Raw genomic sequence first — 16,170 nt, forward strand, 5'->3', positions numbered from 1 at the left:
AAATCAAAACTGTGTTATATTTTAGCATCTTCAAAGTAGTCACCCATTGCCTAGAATTTGCAGACATGTACTCTTGACATTTTCTCAACCATCTTTTTGAGGTATCACCCTGGGATGCTTTTTAAACAGTATTGAAAGAGTTCCCATCTATGTTGGGCACTTATTGGCTGCTTTTCTTTATTATTTGGTCCAAGTCATCAATTTCAACAAAAAAAATTTTTTATTATTAAATAAATTAATATGGTGGCACAATTATATTTTTGTCTACAAAACTCATTTCAAACATTTAAGCATACACCTTCAAATCAAAAGATTTTTAAAATCATGAGAAACATTTCAGTCAAGTGTTTCAAAACTTTTGACCGGTAGAGAGAGAATATATATATATATATATATATATATATATATATATATATATATATATTAGATTTTGTTTAATGGTTCAGAAAACAGCTCCATTTAAAAAAAAAAAAATTTAGAATAATGTATACAACATAGTGTGTATTGCAAAATAGGCTAGCTTGTTGGGAGACAATGCACATGAGTAACTGATGTACACTACATGGCCAAAAGTATGTGGACATCCCCTTCTAATTAATGGTTTTTGCTATTTCAGTCACACCTCTAACTAGCAGGCACATAAAATCAGGCATAATGTACATTCATGCCATCCATTTTCTGTTTCAGCATAACAATGCACTTGTGCACAAAGTGAGGTCCATAAAGAAATGGTTTACTGAGTCTGGTGTAGAAGAACCTGGTTGGGCTGCACAAAGGCCAAATCTGAACAAAACTGACCTACACTGGAACACCAACTGCCAAACCAGACCCCATCACCCAACATCAGTTCCTGACCTCACTGATGCTCTTGTGCCTGAATGGGAGCAAATCCCTGCAGCCATGTTCCAACATCTTGTGGAAAGCTTCTCTAAAGAGTGGAAGCTGATATAGCAGTAAAGAGAGGACTAACTCCACATTAAAGGGGCCATGACATGCCTTTGTTTATTATTTTAAATATGTTCCTTAAGGTTCACTTATTATATTAGTAAAGTTTCTAGTACAATATTGTTGTAATACATGATAATTTTCCATCCTCATTCTGACCCTCTGTCAGAAACACTCGGTTTTGGTGCTGCTTCTCTTTTAAGACTTGACAGTAAAAACCCACTGTTATGAAACGACCCATTCTCTAATTCCTCCAAATTGTGATGTCACACTGTGGTAGACATTTGCATCTCACAACAACACATCAATGCTTCTTTACCTTTAATCACTTCCGTATCCCCACCCTTCAGCTGTGAGCAGTGAGATGGGAAGTAGAGAACAGATCAGTCAAGTGACCTGCTCTCTACTTCCCATCTCACTGCTGAAGGGCGGGGATACGGAAGTGATTAAAGGTAAAGAAGGCATTGATGTGTTGTTGTGAGATGCAAATATCTACCACAGTGTGACATCACAATGTGGAGGAAATAGAGAATGGGTCGTTTTGGCAGCTTGATTTCAACAAATGCTCTTTTTGCAGTGAGGAGGAAGTTTTGAGTTCTAAAACTTACAGTATGTTTTTATAGTACAATGACCTTTTATATGTCAAAAGATCTAGGAAAATGTTATTCCTCATGTCATGACCCCTTTAATGCCACTGTTTATTTTTTATTATTAAATCTTCAATAAGCACATATGGGTGTGGTGTTTGGGTGCCCACATACTTTTGATGATGTAGTATATAATGCAAATGTGTATTGCATTATGATGAACTATCTTGGATCACACAAAATCAAAGCGGAGAAGTGCACAAGAGAACTGTGTTCTTACTGTCATACTAGTTAAAGCCATTGATATCAGCAGGGACCATCAAATCATCCTGTGAAAGCACCACACAAAATTAATAAGGATCTGTCAACCAAGCATAAAAACAGAAATATAAATTACATTTCTATACAAAATTATTTTATAAAATAGGTGTGGTACCTTGAAGAAGCTGTCTTGAGAAATAACAGCTGTTTTGCAGAACATCCTGAAGGATTTTACTCAGTGTGGTCTTTCCTCCATTTGTCATCCCATCACATGAATTAGTTGTAATGTATAATTTATTAATAAACACTAGTTCTGGACAATGAACGAATACTAAAACTGCATTATTTTACTAACCCACCAATGATTAATTTTCTCATCTTTAATCAGTTCTTCTATCAAACCCCGTTTTTCATCACGTATTTCCGTAAATGTGAGAGTGGTCGAGCAAGTTTGTAGTTGAAGTTGATAAGTGCAACTAAGCACCACTAACGGGTTAATTACGGGCGCGTTCCATTCAGAAGTGATCATCCCTTTGCCCTATTCCTTTCTTTACCATCTACTGTGAGAGCTTTGAAGGGATGAAAGTTGTGGGGCTCCAAAATAACAGTCATTCGGATCTCACTTTTAAAGTCATTTTTATTGGAAATTCAGTTTGACGACATCTTACAGCATGACTATAATGACAGTTCTCCCTTTGAAGTGCCCTCCAGAGGCTGATTTATCCAGTTTGAAACAAAGGGTGCCGGTGCCCTTGTTCGCTGTTCATTTTCTCCAAGTCAAAATTGGTTGATAACGCCACCTGCTGCACTGGTTTGTCACTACAAGGGAGGAATTTTAATTAATTTTTAGATTCACATCCAAGTTCTGTTTTTTTCGTTGAAGCCTCTGATCTAATATCATAGTGGTATATTAACAAACAGAATAAGAAGATAAATGGTAATACATTAATTGGTATTGTTTTCTTTTCTATTAAAACCACAGGGTTTATTAATGGCATTGTTTGAAGATAAAAAGGGCACATCTACTTTACAACAAAAAGCAGTTTAGGGAAAAGCAACTTTTAACTCTAGTTTCTCTTCTGTATGAGAGCATATATAGGTACACTATAATGCTCTTCGGTAACACTTTACAAAAAGGTTCCATTTGTTATCAGACGTTAAAGGGATAGATCACCCAAAAATGAAAATTCTCTTATCATTTACTCACCCTCATGCCATCCCAGATGTGTATGACTTTCTTTCTTCAGCTGAACACAAAGATTTTGAAAAAACTATTTCAGCTCTGTAGGTTCTCACAATGCAGGTGAATGGGTACCAAAATTGTTAAGCTCCAAAAAGCACATAAACACAGCATAGAAGTAATCTATAAGACTCAAGTGGTTAAATCCATATCTTCGGAAGTGATATGATAGATGTGGGTGAGAAAACGAACAATATTTAAGTCTGTTTTTACAATAAATTATCCTCCCTGCCCAGTAGGTGGCGATATGCACGAAGAATGCAAATAACCAAAAACCAAAGAAGAATGTGAAAATAAAAATGGAGATTAATGGTTAAAAAAAAATAAATAAAATAAAAAAACCTTAAATACTTACCTGTTTCTAGCCCACACCTTTAATATCGCTTCTAAAGATATGGATTTAGCCACTGGAGTCGTAAGGATTACTTTTATGCTGCCTTTATGTGATTATTAGAGCTACAAAGGCCTGATCACCATTCACTTGAATTGTATGGACCTACAGATCTGAAATATTCTTCTAAAATTCTTAATTTGTGTTCAGCAGAAGAAAGAAAGTCATACACATCTGGGATGGAATGAGAGTGTGTAAATGATGAGAGAGTTTTCATTTTTGGGTGAACTATCCCTTTAATGCATTTGGTCTCCTGACCCAACAATGAACAATGACTTTTTACAGCATTTATTACTCTTGGTTGATGTTAATTATCAAAATACTATTTTTTTTATTGTTTGTTCATATTAGATCAATACATGCAACACAACTTTTAATGTAAAATGTATATGTAGAAATTAACATTAACCAAAATAAATGCCGTAAAAGTATTGCTCATTGTTAATTAATGTTAACTACTGCATTAACTAATGTTTACGAATACAACCTTTTTGGGTTATGTATGTGTTACCTGCTATTATTTTCAAAATTATTCTCTTTTATTAATATAAACAAGGTTGGTTTATAATTTCTAATACAGTAATGTGTTGTTTCCTTTTTATTTTTTTTTATTTTTTTTATTACTTTACAATATTTGTACTGTACAGGGCAACAGTGCAAAACTTAGGGGTATACTATAGACAGTCAGGAAGAGACAGAAAAAAAAAATGGGGGTGTGAGAATGACAGGAATCCAGGCATGATTCGAACCCGGGTCTCCCTTGAGCATGGCAGCTCAAATGCTTTTTAATTTACAGTCTAAGAGTAATAATTAAAAATCTGAGCAAAAACTTGGAAATTGTGACAAAGTATGAAAACATTCAGAAGTCATGTAACCATGACAAAAATTCTTCTGTAATGGAGGAATCTGATCTCAGTCAGTGCCCCTGGAAAAAAAAAAAAAAAAAAAAAAAAAGAGAAATCCAATTTGTGGTCATTAATGATACCAATCAAACAACAGAATGCAATTTTAATTTGGTTAAGCTGTCTTACCAAAGTCTCTGAGGCAGTTCCCATATTGTTTGCTTCAGTGGATGAGATGATAAAGGAACTCAAGCGAATATCAGTAACACTGAACTATAGAAAGCAACCAGACCAAAGACACACGACAAACAAAAGTAAACCAAACTGTCACAAGTATTAATTTGCAGTACATTAGAAACTTAACTGGCAATTTCTTATGAAAGAACAGAGCCCATGTTAACTAGACTACTGACTACAAACTCTGTTGATGAAATAACGTCATTCTGACTTACAGGCAGTTCTCTGGGTGAAGATGAGAACAGCGGGTTACTGGCATACATGCGGGTGAAGGGTTTCTCTTGGGTGGAGGGGTGATTCGTGCAACAGAACCGCAGAGTTGCAGCAGGGAGATGGACATGCCAGGTTACTTTGTGTTTTTTTACCAGCTCATCCAGCATCCTGAAACATATAAAAAGTAATGCTGGATATCCAGAAACAGTTTATTTTTGTAATACATTTTTTTTTTTTTTAAATAAAAAATTAGTGAACTATCCCTTTTAGAAGTAAATATATGCATTCAAATTAAATTTTAAATATTATCACATATTGGATAAAGTCTAAAACTCAAAATACATCTTGAAAGTTGAAATCAGTAATAGAAGTCCAAGATCTCATACTTATTGAGAAGGGCCTCGGTGACCAGATCCATGTAACCAGTTTGGCGGTGGTGTACCACTAAGGTGTTTCCTTTCAACCTCACGTGTTTCTTCAATTCACGGTTAACCTTACAAAATGAGGGAAAATGAAAACCAAAAATCAATGATACAAAACTTAACTGCATTTCCAAAACAGCTGACTAAGAATGTGGAATTCTTCGCTGCACGTCTCTTACTTCTTTGAGGGTCCCTCTGGAAAGCCGGGAGAGAATTCCGAGAGGGTAACCCTGCTGAGTGATGACTTCGGCAAGACACGCGGCCACATCTTGACTCAGGTTTTGAGTCAGAGGAAATGCCTCCACCCATTTGGAATGGTAGTCAGTCAGGGTCATGATGTGTGTGTGGTGGTCAACTGTAGGAGAGAACGGGCCTCTTACATCAAGCCCAAGCCATTCCCACCTCTCTTTAACCTGAGAGAATGGAGGTCAAAAACCACTATAAGACAGTGGTAAAGTTTGTTTAAGTGGTAAAGCTGATTTGCTTTGATATGTTTATAAGAAAATTATGGAAAAATGATAACCTCAAATTGCCAATTTTAAAATATTGTGTAAACAATGTATAAATATGGTATCATGTGAGAAGTCTGACCTCAGTGAGGACTGTTTAGCAGAAAACTGTATTCTCAGAAAGGGTTATTGCCACACACAGAAAACAATCTGGTCCATGCTAGACTTCCATTTTACTTTATTATTTGATACATATCTGTAATGTGCTGTAATCTAATTTAAAGGAATATTCTGGGTTCAATACAATTTAAGAGCAATCGACAGCATTTGTGGCATGATATTGATTACCACAAATAATAATTATGATTTGTCTATCCTTAAAGCAAAATTCTGGGTTACAGTGAGGAACTTACAATGGAAGTGAATTGGGCCAATCCGTAAACGTTAAAATACTCACCGTTTCAAAAGTATAGCCACAAGATGTTAATATGCACGTTAACATGATTTTAGTGAGAGAGAGAAAAAAAAAAAAAAAAGCTTACTAATCTTTTCTGTGTAAAGTTATAGCCAATTTTACAACTTCGTTGCCATGACGGTGTATTGAAACAAACCCTAAAATGAAATAAAATGACAATTTAAACAACTTTACAGCTCAATAAATACATGAGTTTTAACAGAAGAATGTTAATGTACACTGGCGGCCAAAAGTTTGGAATAATGTACGGATTTTGCTCTTATGGAAAGTAATTGGTACTTTTATTCAACAAAGTTGCATTCAACGGATCACAATTTATAGTCAGGACATTAATAACATGAAAAATAATGTACAATTAAAAAAAAAAAAAAAAAAAATATCACTTCTTAAACCACTTCAAAGAGTTCTCATCAAAAAAAAAAATCATCCACGTGCAGCAATGACAGCTTTGCAGATCCTTGGCATTCTAGCTGTCAGTTTGTCCAGATACTCGGGTGACATTTCAACCCATGGTTCCTGTAGCACTTGCCATAGATATGGCTGTCTTGTCGGGCACTTCTCACACACCTTACAGTCTAGCGGATCCCACAAAAGCTCAATGGGGTTAAGATCCATAACACTCTTTTCCAATTATCTGTTGTCCAATGTCTGTGTTTCTTTGCCCACTCTAACCTTTTCTTTTTGTTTTTCTGTTTCAAAAGTGGCTTTTTCTTTGCAAGTCTTCCCATAAGGCCTGCACCTCTGAGTCTTCCCTTTACCGTTGTACATGAAACTGGTGTTGAGCGGGTAGAATTCAATGAAGCTGTCAGCTGAGGACATGTGAGGTGTCTATTTCTCAAACTAGAAGCTCTGATGTACTTATCCTCTCGTTTAGTTGTACATCTGGCCTTCCACATCTCTTTATGTCCTTGTTAGAGCCAGTTCTCCTTTGTTTTTGAAGACTGTAGTGTACACCTTTGTATGAAATCTTCAGTTTTTTGCCAATTTCAAGTATTGTATAGCCTTCATTCCTCAAAACAATGATTGACTGATGAGTTTCTAGAGAAAGCGGTTTCTTTTTTGACCAAATCTTGACCTTAAGACATGCCAGTCTATTGCATACTGTGGCAACTCAAACACAAACACAATGTTAAGCTTCATTTAACAAATTAAATAGCTTTCAGCTGTGTTTGATATAATGGCAAATGATTTTCTAGTACCAAATTAGCAATTTAGCATGATTACTCAAGGATAAGGTTTGAGTGATGGCTGCTGGAAATGGGGCCCGTCTAGATTTGATCAAAAATGACGTTTTCCAAATAGTGATGGTGCTGTTTTTTTACATCAGTAATGTCCTGACTATACTTTGTAATCAGCTGAATACCGCTTTGGTGAATTAAAGTACCAATTTCCTTCCGAAACAGCAAAATCTGTACATTATTCCCAATTTTTGGCCGCCAGTGTAAGTGCTTTTAGAAAATACGATCTTAACATTTCTGTCTTTAAACCCTCAAAAAAAATTGGCCCCATTCACTTCCATTGTAAGTGCCTCACTGTAACTTCAATTTTTGCTTTTTTTTTTTTTTTTTTTTTTAAAGAAAAGGACAGACAAGTCTAAATAATTATTTATTTGTAATCAACATTGTGCCACAAATGCTGTCAATTTAGCTTATCTTGTATTGAACCCGGAATATTCTTTTAATCGTAATCTTGTATTTGGTAAAAATGTCTGGATTCTCCACAACAATGAATAAGTTTTAAAAAACATTAAATTTTAATGATACTTCTTATATTTAGGCAATGTCAGGATGTTTTGGGTGGTTTCTAGGGTATTGCTAGGCCATTACTAAATGATTAAATACTGGCCCAAGTCAAAAGAGACCATCGTCAAGCCTCTATGATATCCTAAATCTCTAGATAAGTGTGGGGACCTTTTCAATGGAAGTCTATGGGATTTTTTTGTTCATTTTATATTCAACCGAGCAGACATGTTTGTTCTGAAACAAATCTTTTCTAAAAAAACAAAACAAAAAAAAAAAAAAAAACACATGAGTCTGTATGTATTAATTTCAAACAGAAACAATATGCAAGTATTCCAATGATCAGCTTTTCCACTCAAAATGAAGGGTTTAGGCTACTAAATATCTCCTGTGAAAGAGTAGCACCACCACTAACATTTAGGTGGTGCATTTACAAATGAAATTATACTATACAAGCTTGTGTTCAGTGTGAAAAACAAGCCTATGTCAATGTTCATCTACTGTTCTCTACCAGGTCTTTTTTGCTCCAAGCAGAATTATTTTCACAAAACAGAATGGTTATAGAATACACAAGTATGTAATCAGCCTTACCGCAATTATGTGTGGTTTTGTTTGACCTGGAACTCCGTAAACAACATGTGGCTTCTGGATTATGAATGAATAATGTATTGATAAGCAACACTTCCACAATACTTGATTATAAAGTATGTATTTAAGATTTCCTTTTATGTGCAACAATACAACATAATTACTTACTACATTTAATTCATCATCTCCTGCCCAGCGGATGTTCTGTAAGAAAATCAACAGTCTTATGTACTTTGAGTCTTCATATCTCCTTTCAAAATTATATTATGTATTAGTGAGTGCAACTGGTACTTGTTACGAATTAATCAAATCCCAATCTTTTGTGGATTTGAAAGACAAAAATGTAGAAAACATACCATCGGCAAACAGTATCCACCATGAAAGAAACTGGGGAGAGTCATGCTTCGGTCAAGAGCCCCATCTCCCAGGATAGTCCATGGTGGTCTGACCAGACATCCAAAATATACAAAACGTTAGAATAACAATGCATACATGGCATCTGATGGTTTCGGTAGAATAAATAAAAATGTATTGGGAATTCAGGGGAGTCCAGAGGTTCCTAACTAACCCATAATTAAGGTTTATTCTAGCACATGTTAAAGGGATAGTTCACCCAAAAATGAACACTCTCTCATCATTTACTCACCCTCATGCCATCCCTGATGTGTATGACTTTCTTCTGCAGAACACAAATGAAGATTTTAAGAAGAATTTCTCAGCTCTGTAGGTCCATACAATACAAGTGAATGGGTGCCAATATTTCGAAGGTCCAAAAATCACATAAGTCAGCAAAAAAAGTAATCTATAAGACTCCAGTGGTTAAATCTATATCTTCAGAAGTGATATGATAGGTGTGGGTGAGCAACAGACCAATAATTAAGTCCATTTTTACTATAAATTCTCCTCCCTGCTCAGTCAAGCTCCACTTTAACATTCTTCATGCAGACGTCCCCTACTGGGCAGGGAGAAGAATTTCTAGCAAAAATTGACTTAAATATTGATCTGTTTCTCACACACACCTATCATATAGCTTCTGAAGACATGGATTTAACTACTGGAGTCAAATAGATTACTTTTATGATGCCTTTATAAGCTTTTTGGAGCGTCAATTTTGACACCCATTCACTTGCATTGTATGGACCTACATAGCTAAAATATTCTTATAAAAAATTTAAATTGTGTTCTGCAGAAGAAAGTCATACACATCTAGGATAGCATGAGGGTGAGTAACAGATGAGAATTTTCATTTTTAGGTGCACTATTCCTTCAACATGCATAAAAATACACGACCACATACTAAAAAAAACATCCGATCAAAACACCCCATTGTGCTGATGCCTCTGCAGACCTATTTTCCTGTCCCGTCAACTGCTGCTTGGATGTTTTTGTTTGGTCTGCTGTCGTCTGGCTGGAACTATTTTTGCCAGTGTTCTTTAAGGATCTTCTTGGTGCTGCTTGAGGAGGAGAGTTTGCGTCGCCAACAATTCCCTTCAATCCCAAATCATTGGGAAGAAGGCAATTTGGTCATTAATAATAAACAAAGCAGGCCAAGTACAATATTTCATCATGCAAGATGTAAGCATGCAACTACAAGACAAAGTAAGTTTCTGTAACTCACCAAAGCTCTTCTGCTTCTTGGGTTGATCTTACTCTATAAGTAAAAAATAAAGTTATAAATCTGCTATAACGAAAGTCAACGTTGTAGTTTACAGGACACAGGTCACACACACCTTTCTTTCTCCTACTCGTCTTGGAAATGCAAATATGGTTGGCACAGCCGATGAATGAAGTCTGACTCTCTTTCCCTCTTTAATGAAACAGTTCTTTTCAAAGTGGATACTGCAGACTTTACTGTGCGGAGCAGGTTTCCAGTCCTTCCATCTTAAATTGTAGAGCCATTTCTTCAGCAATTTGGGTTTTTTCAGGGGAAATCTGAAAAATCATATAAAACACATAAGAGAACAGAAACGTAACATGGATCGCATTACCGTTTTAAAACATAATATAAGCCGTGCCGTAGCCGTTATAGTTTAAAGCTAGCTTACTTGTGGAAAGAGAGGCTCTTGTCCTTTGCAGTGTTTTTGCAGTTATACGCACAACAACTGAACACCATCGTGTATGTTCAACGATCAATTTATCTATTTATCTACCTATTACTTATCGTTAATGCCGAGTTTTTTTGTATTTTGAAGGACGTTTTATGAACAAACAAACACTGCCATAGTGCAATTCACCTAAAAACAAAACAGTAAATTGACAACCAATCAGATACAGCTCGGTCTACTTCGCTGGAGTCGAGTGACGCATACGGTTGCCATCTACTGGTGAAACTGTTATCGCGCCAGAACCTTTCTATCAAGCTGAGCTTACAAGGCTAGCAAAACAATGCGGTCCCAATAGACATTCTATGGGCGGTACACTGGCGAAGAGACCAGAGCGAAATAAGAACGTCCACGCGTTCATCATGGCAGAGAGCGTAACAGTCAACTAGCGTGTTACGACAGTAAGTCACCGTTTGCGGATACCATACAAATGAATGGGGACAGCCGTAAACTGATATCCACCTGTCGCAAAATTGTCCGCGTCTTCTCTTTTATAAAACAGCAATTTAATCGCAGTAAACTCCACACGTAGTTAATTCCAAAAGGATTGTTTAGTGTAAAACATGTTGAAGATTAGTGGACAGGCGATCAATTCATTAAGTGATGAGCTGTTTCCTCACAAAAGCAAGTTTATTCAGCACTCTAAAGCATCTCCATAGACATCCATTCAAAAACCTCATGCACGTATTGAGGCCTTCCTCCTAGTTTGTCTTCGTGTAACTTGGGAAAAGCCTTTGGTATACATTTTAATGTATAATATTTTGAAGCCCCAAAAATCACATAAGTCAGCAAATAAATTAATCCCTATGACTCCAGTGGTTAAATCCATATCTTAAGAAGCAGTGGCGATTTCTCAGGGCCAGCAAAGCCTTCCCTGCTGGCGTAACATGCCTAATAATTAAATATTTTTCATCCTTTGATTCTCAATCACCTTTTTGCCTATGTATTTTCAGTCGTTTTCCACTCCTAATTCATCTACAAACGAATAGCAAAAAACAAAAAGTTTATCCAATCAGAATTTATTCCTCGATACTTACAAAGTATTACAACTGTTTCACAAATCGCCGAAGCAGCGCGTGAGTTTGAGCTCCACCCAATCAGGCTTTCAGAATTTCCACAGAATCCCTCAACACTGCAGTAAATAGGCATTTAAAGTCAGATTGTCAGATTCATCAGCCAATCAGAATGATTTATTTGTTCTTGGTGGGTGTGGTCTTTAGGATACGTTCCAGTGCAGGCCTTCTAACTGGCCTTGAATGATGCAATCACGCTTTAAGTGATGTACGTAATTTGAAAGCGAAGAGCGCAAGATCTGTCTGACCAGTCAGCTGTCACTGCCACATCACCATTGGTAAAGAGATCCTTATGGTTTTAAAAACACGGGATGTTCTGCATGATCGTGTGATTGCTTAATTTATTAAACAGGAAAGGAGGACTGGTTTTCACCTCAAGTAAATTGGTAAGTGCTTTTTGCATTGTTATAGCAACATCAGGAGTTTTCTAAGTGTAAATTAGGCTGCTGGAGCATTCAGTGTCGGATCAAGTTTTGAAAAGTAACCATGTACCCTGACGAAACAAAATTTATTGCAAGCAAAATTTAAATCGCAAATATTAGAGAGCTTTTTCTCGGTATTAGACCTCCTTGGTTCTTGCTTTTGTGCGTGGACGTGTTTTTAAAATGTCAGTTGGTATTATTAGTTGACTGCCACGCAATGTATGATAGGTATACGGTGTCTTATTCATTGTGAAACTGTGTTTTCTTAATGGCATGAATCGCACTAAAGGCCTAGAATTAAAATGCTTGGGCCGTAGCTGTTCAGAAGTGATATGATAGGTGTGGGTGAGAAACAGATCAATATTTAAGTCCATTTTTACTATAAATTCTCCTCCCTGCTCAGTCAATCTCCACTTTAACTTTCTCATTCTTCATGCAGACGCCCCCTACTGGGCAGGGAAAAGAATTTCTAGCAAAAATGGACTTAAATATTGATCAGTTGCTCATTCACACCTACCATATAGCTTCTGAAGACATGGAATTAACGACCGGAGTCAAATTGATTATTTTTATGCTGCCATTATGTGCTTTGGAGTGTCAACATTTTGGCACCCATTCACTTGCATGGTATGGACCTACAGAGCTGAAAATCATTATACGTTTAAAGGAAAATGCACTTCCAGGAAATCTAGTTGCCTACCAGATGACTTGAAAACTATTTTTAAAGTCAACATTAAACATTTTTGTGGAGAAAATGACAGTGCAGTCACCAAAAAGGAAACTTTAATCGCCATTATTGTTATTGTTGTTTATTGTCATATTGCTATTGTAATATTGCCTGTCTATGGTTATTAAAATCATTGTATTATTTTTTTACACCCTCTTTTGTTCATTATCATTGACCATTTTTAAATGATACACAATTTATTCAGACAACACTGTCAAGAAAGTCTATGGATTATCATCACTCAACATGTGTTGTGAAATTAAATATTTATGCATCAAAAATGTTAAATCCACGTAGCTGTATCAGGTTGTTTGTGTTTACATGAATTTTGCTGCATGATTCATGATCTAACACAGAAATGGTTTTGTTATTTGATCATTTAGGGTTTTGATGATTTGAAAACTTACAAGATGACATCAAGACCACATGTCACTTTAAGGTGTTTCTAGACCAAAGATATTGTTGAAAATGTAGAGAATTTTCTGCTTTTCTTCACATGCTTGTGTATTCAATGTAGCAAAAATAATTGTTGTGTTTTATTATTACTTTGTGTCTAAAACAGAGGCCAGAGACCTCCATGGAATGTGTCAGTATATCAAATGCAGTTAGAGTTTCAACTCTTGAGAATCTATAAACAAAGAGCAGACATTCGTTAAGGTGGGTTTGTTAAGATAACATACATTCGACGTGACACCATGCAAGGTGCAGACGTGTGAGCGACGAGCTCTGCGCACTTTGCTAAATTTTTTATTATTTTCATGTTATAATCTGGTGAAATTTTATACACCCAGTTACACATTAGCTCTTTGATGCAAAACATGGCAAAGAAGTCAAAATCCTCGGGCTCTGGAGATATTAAAAGACACATACGTGTTCAGGATGAAAGCCCCGACAGACCTACAGACCGGGGACTCGATTTGGATGGCGCAGCGGGAGAGGAGATCCAGCGTCAGTTGTCCAACATGTCGGTGATGTTGACGAAGATTCTTGCTGACTTGGAGGATCTCGCTGTAATACGTTGATTGATTACAGCAATGGAAATAAAATTCTCTGAGCTAGTTACAAGAGTGACTGATGTTGAGAGACGAATCGATTTTTTGGAATCTTCCAAAATCAGAGAGGGAATTTGCCACTAATCCACCCGCGACCAAAGTTGATTTGGAACATCTCCTTGAAAAGCTTGAAGATCTTGAGAATAGAAGCCGCAGGAATAATGTTCGAATTGTTGTAATTCCTGAGCATGAGGAGGGCAGAGATATGGTGAAATTCCTAGACGAGTTTTTCCCGAGTCTGCTCGACATAACAGGCTACAAGCTGGAAATTGAGCGAGCTCACAGAGTCCCAGCTCACAGATTTGCTGAGGGAGACAGGCCCCGATCGATTCTGGCCAGATTTCTGAGATCATCTGATAAAGATCTTGTGTTGCGCCAGGCGAGGAGCAAAGGGAAGCTTTCTTGGAAGAACCATAATATTTTATTGTTCCCGGACTTTACAAGTTCGACGAGAGAAACGCGATCGGTTCAAGGAATGTAAGAAACTCTTACATCAGCGAAAGATCACTTTCGCTCTGATGTTTCCGGCCAAACTGAGAATAGAAACTAAGGACGGTCGCAAAGTATTTACTTGTCCCAATCAGGCAATGTCTTTTACTGAATCAGTGGGTGAGTAAACCATTGGTTGTTTCTCATGTGAGTGGGTCGACTCGCTGTACTTACTCTGGCTTTTGAGGGAGCTGGGCGTATTTTTGGTTTCTTTTTTCTTTTTGCATTGGTTCCGCCAAGCAGCTGGAGCATGTTTTGTGAATAACACTTTTCCTTAAAGAAACTTTTGCATCGAAGTTCCCGGCCAGTTTGAGAGTGGACACTATGGATGACCGCAAAATATCTACATGCTCACACAAAGGATGTCTTTTATAAAGTTGACGGATTGTGTAAGTCATGGTATATACTTTTTTTGCGGCCTCCGAGTGAACTGACTCGACCATCCGGGGAACCGGGATGCCGGTTTTGTTTCTTTTTGTATTGGTTCCGCCTAGCGGCTGGAGCTTGTTCTGTAGAATAACACTCCTTTGGAACAGCTGTGGATTAATCTGTTTGTTCTTCATGCTTATTCCTGCTGCTGGCTGTAGTTTGTTTTGTTGAGTATTTTTACGGGACATTGGAATGATTACGTCATCCGCTGAACTCATAACAGCTGGCTCACTGAACATTTGTTTGTCTGTCCAAGGAATCTGAACGGTTTTATATCAGCTGGAATTTGTTTTGTGGAAGATCACACCTTTGAGACAGTTCTGTGAATGAATCTACACATTCTTTGTGTTCATTCTTCCTATTGGCTGGGTTTATTTTACAAAGTATTTTCTGTTATGTAATCTTGCCTCACAAATTTGTGAGGCAAAATTGAGCAATCCTATGACAAAGTTGTCGTGGGGGCTCGTGGGTGTTCATGGACCTTTTGAGTTTAGAGGGATTGTCGCCGGTTGGCGCTTTCGTGCGTGGGGTTAATGTGCACTTTTTCTTTTTCTGTTTGTTTTGTTCAGGGGAAAGTTCGGGGTTTGATTGTTTCACTAATGGGGAATGTGGTCTGTATAATTTTGTTTTTGACACAAAATGTATTTTTTCTACTATATCAAAATGTCAGATGTTAATACAAGTGTACTATCTCTCTTCACATGGAATGTAAATGGGTTGGGGCACCCCATAAAAAGAAGGAAGGTTATTACTTTTCTTAAACATAAGAAATATGATATAGTGTTACTTCAAGAAACACATCTCTCCCCGCAGGAAGCTGAAAAATTTGGGAAGATGTGGGGTGGACATGTTTTTTTTTTAGTGCTGGCTCAAGTTAGAGCAAGTGAGTCATTATATTGATTAATAAACATCTACAATTCAAATGTCTCAAACAGACTAAAGATAAATTAGGGAGAGTCATTATTGTTTTAGCTGAAATTCAAGGGCAAAGGTTGATATTGGCTAATATTTACGCACCTAACACTGATGATCAGGGCTTTTTTTGAAGGGATGTTGCAAACTGCTGGCACCCCTCATGATATAATATTGGGAGGAGACTTTAATCTTTTGATGGACTCAGTCCTTGATCACAGTGAAGCAAAAGTGTGTAAACCCCCTAGAGCAAGACTGACACTTCACAGGATGTGTAAAAATATTGTTCTTATATTTGGAGACTTTTGAACCCATCTGGTAGGGACTATACATTTTTTTCATCAGTCCATAAGATTTATTCAAGAATAGATTTTTTTTTAAAATATCCAAATCCCTCATTTCATCTGTTGTTGTTTGATCAATTGGAAATATCTTAGTCTCAGATCATGCCCTGGTGAGTTTAGGGTGTTGCCATATACAGAGAAAAAGAAATCATATAGTTGGCGCCTTAATGTGTCCCTTTTGCAAAATCCTGATTTCCAACAAATGTTAAAGACTGAAATCAATGTTTATAT

The 16,170-nt window shown here is 36.8% G+C and overlaps 1 protein-coding gene across 2 annotated transcripts; it reads right to left on the reverse strand.

Moving 5' to 3' along the window:
- Positions 1-2,412: 2,412 nt before the first annotated feature.
- LOC127451320 (uncharacterized) lies at positions 2,413-10,864 on the reverse strand. 2 transcript variants are annotated; one of them, XM_051715911.1, is made up of 12 exons: positions 10,435-10,864; positions 10,120-10,321; positions 10,008-10,040; positions 9,738-9,877; positions 8,746-8,833; positions 8,558-8,593; positions 8,393-8,446; positions 5,318-5,551; positions 5,103-5,209; positions 4,719-4,884; positions 4,456-4,539; positions 2,413-2,612 (listed from the first exon to the last, which is right to left on the reverse strand). In XM_051715911.1, the coding sequence occupies exons 1-12, from the start codon at positions 10,500-10,502 to the stop codon at positions 2,610-2,612; spliced, it is 1,215 nt and encodes a 404-aa protein (XP_051571871.1). In that variant the 5' UTR covers positions 10,503-10,864; the 3' UTR covers positions 2,413-2,609. The 2 variants fall into 2 exon arrangements, with proteins under 2 accessions (XP_051571871.1, XP_051571870.1); XM_051715910.1 differs by having other exon boundaries at positions 2,413-4,349; positions 10,435-10,862.
- Positions 10,865-16,170: the final 5,306 nt, after the last annotated feature.

Source organism: Myxocyprinus asiaticus, chromosome 14, assembly GCF_019703515.2.
Source record: "Myxocyprinus asiaticus isolate MX2 ecotype Aquarium Trade chromosome 14, UBuf_Myxa_2, whole genome shotgun sequence".
Classification (NCBI taxonomy): domain Eukaryota; kingdom Metazoa; phylum Chordata; class Actinopteri; order Cypriniformes; family Catostomidae; genus Myxocyprinus; species Myxocyprinus asiaticus.

Excerpts from the sequence above, each read along its gene's own strand:
- LOC127451320 (XM_051715910.1), bottom strand. The coding sequence starts at position 10,502 with ATGGTGTTCAGTTGTTGTGCGTATAACTGCAAAAACACTGCAAAGGAC. Across the intron at positions 10,322-10,434 it reads AAGAGCCTCTCTTTCCACAA|ATTTCCCCTGAAAAAACCCA; the intron begins GTAAGCTAGCTT and ends ATGATTTTTCAG. Across the intron at positions 5,210-5,317 it reads CCAGAGGGACCCTCAAAGAA|GTTAACCGTGAATTGAAGAA; the intron begins GTAAGAGACGTG and ends TCATTTTGTAAG.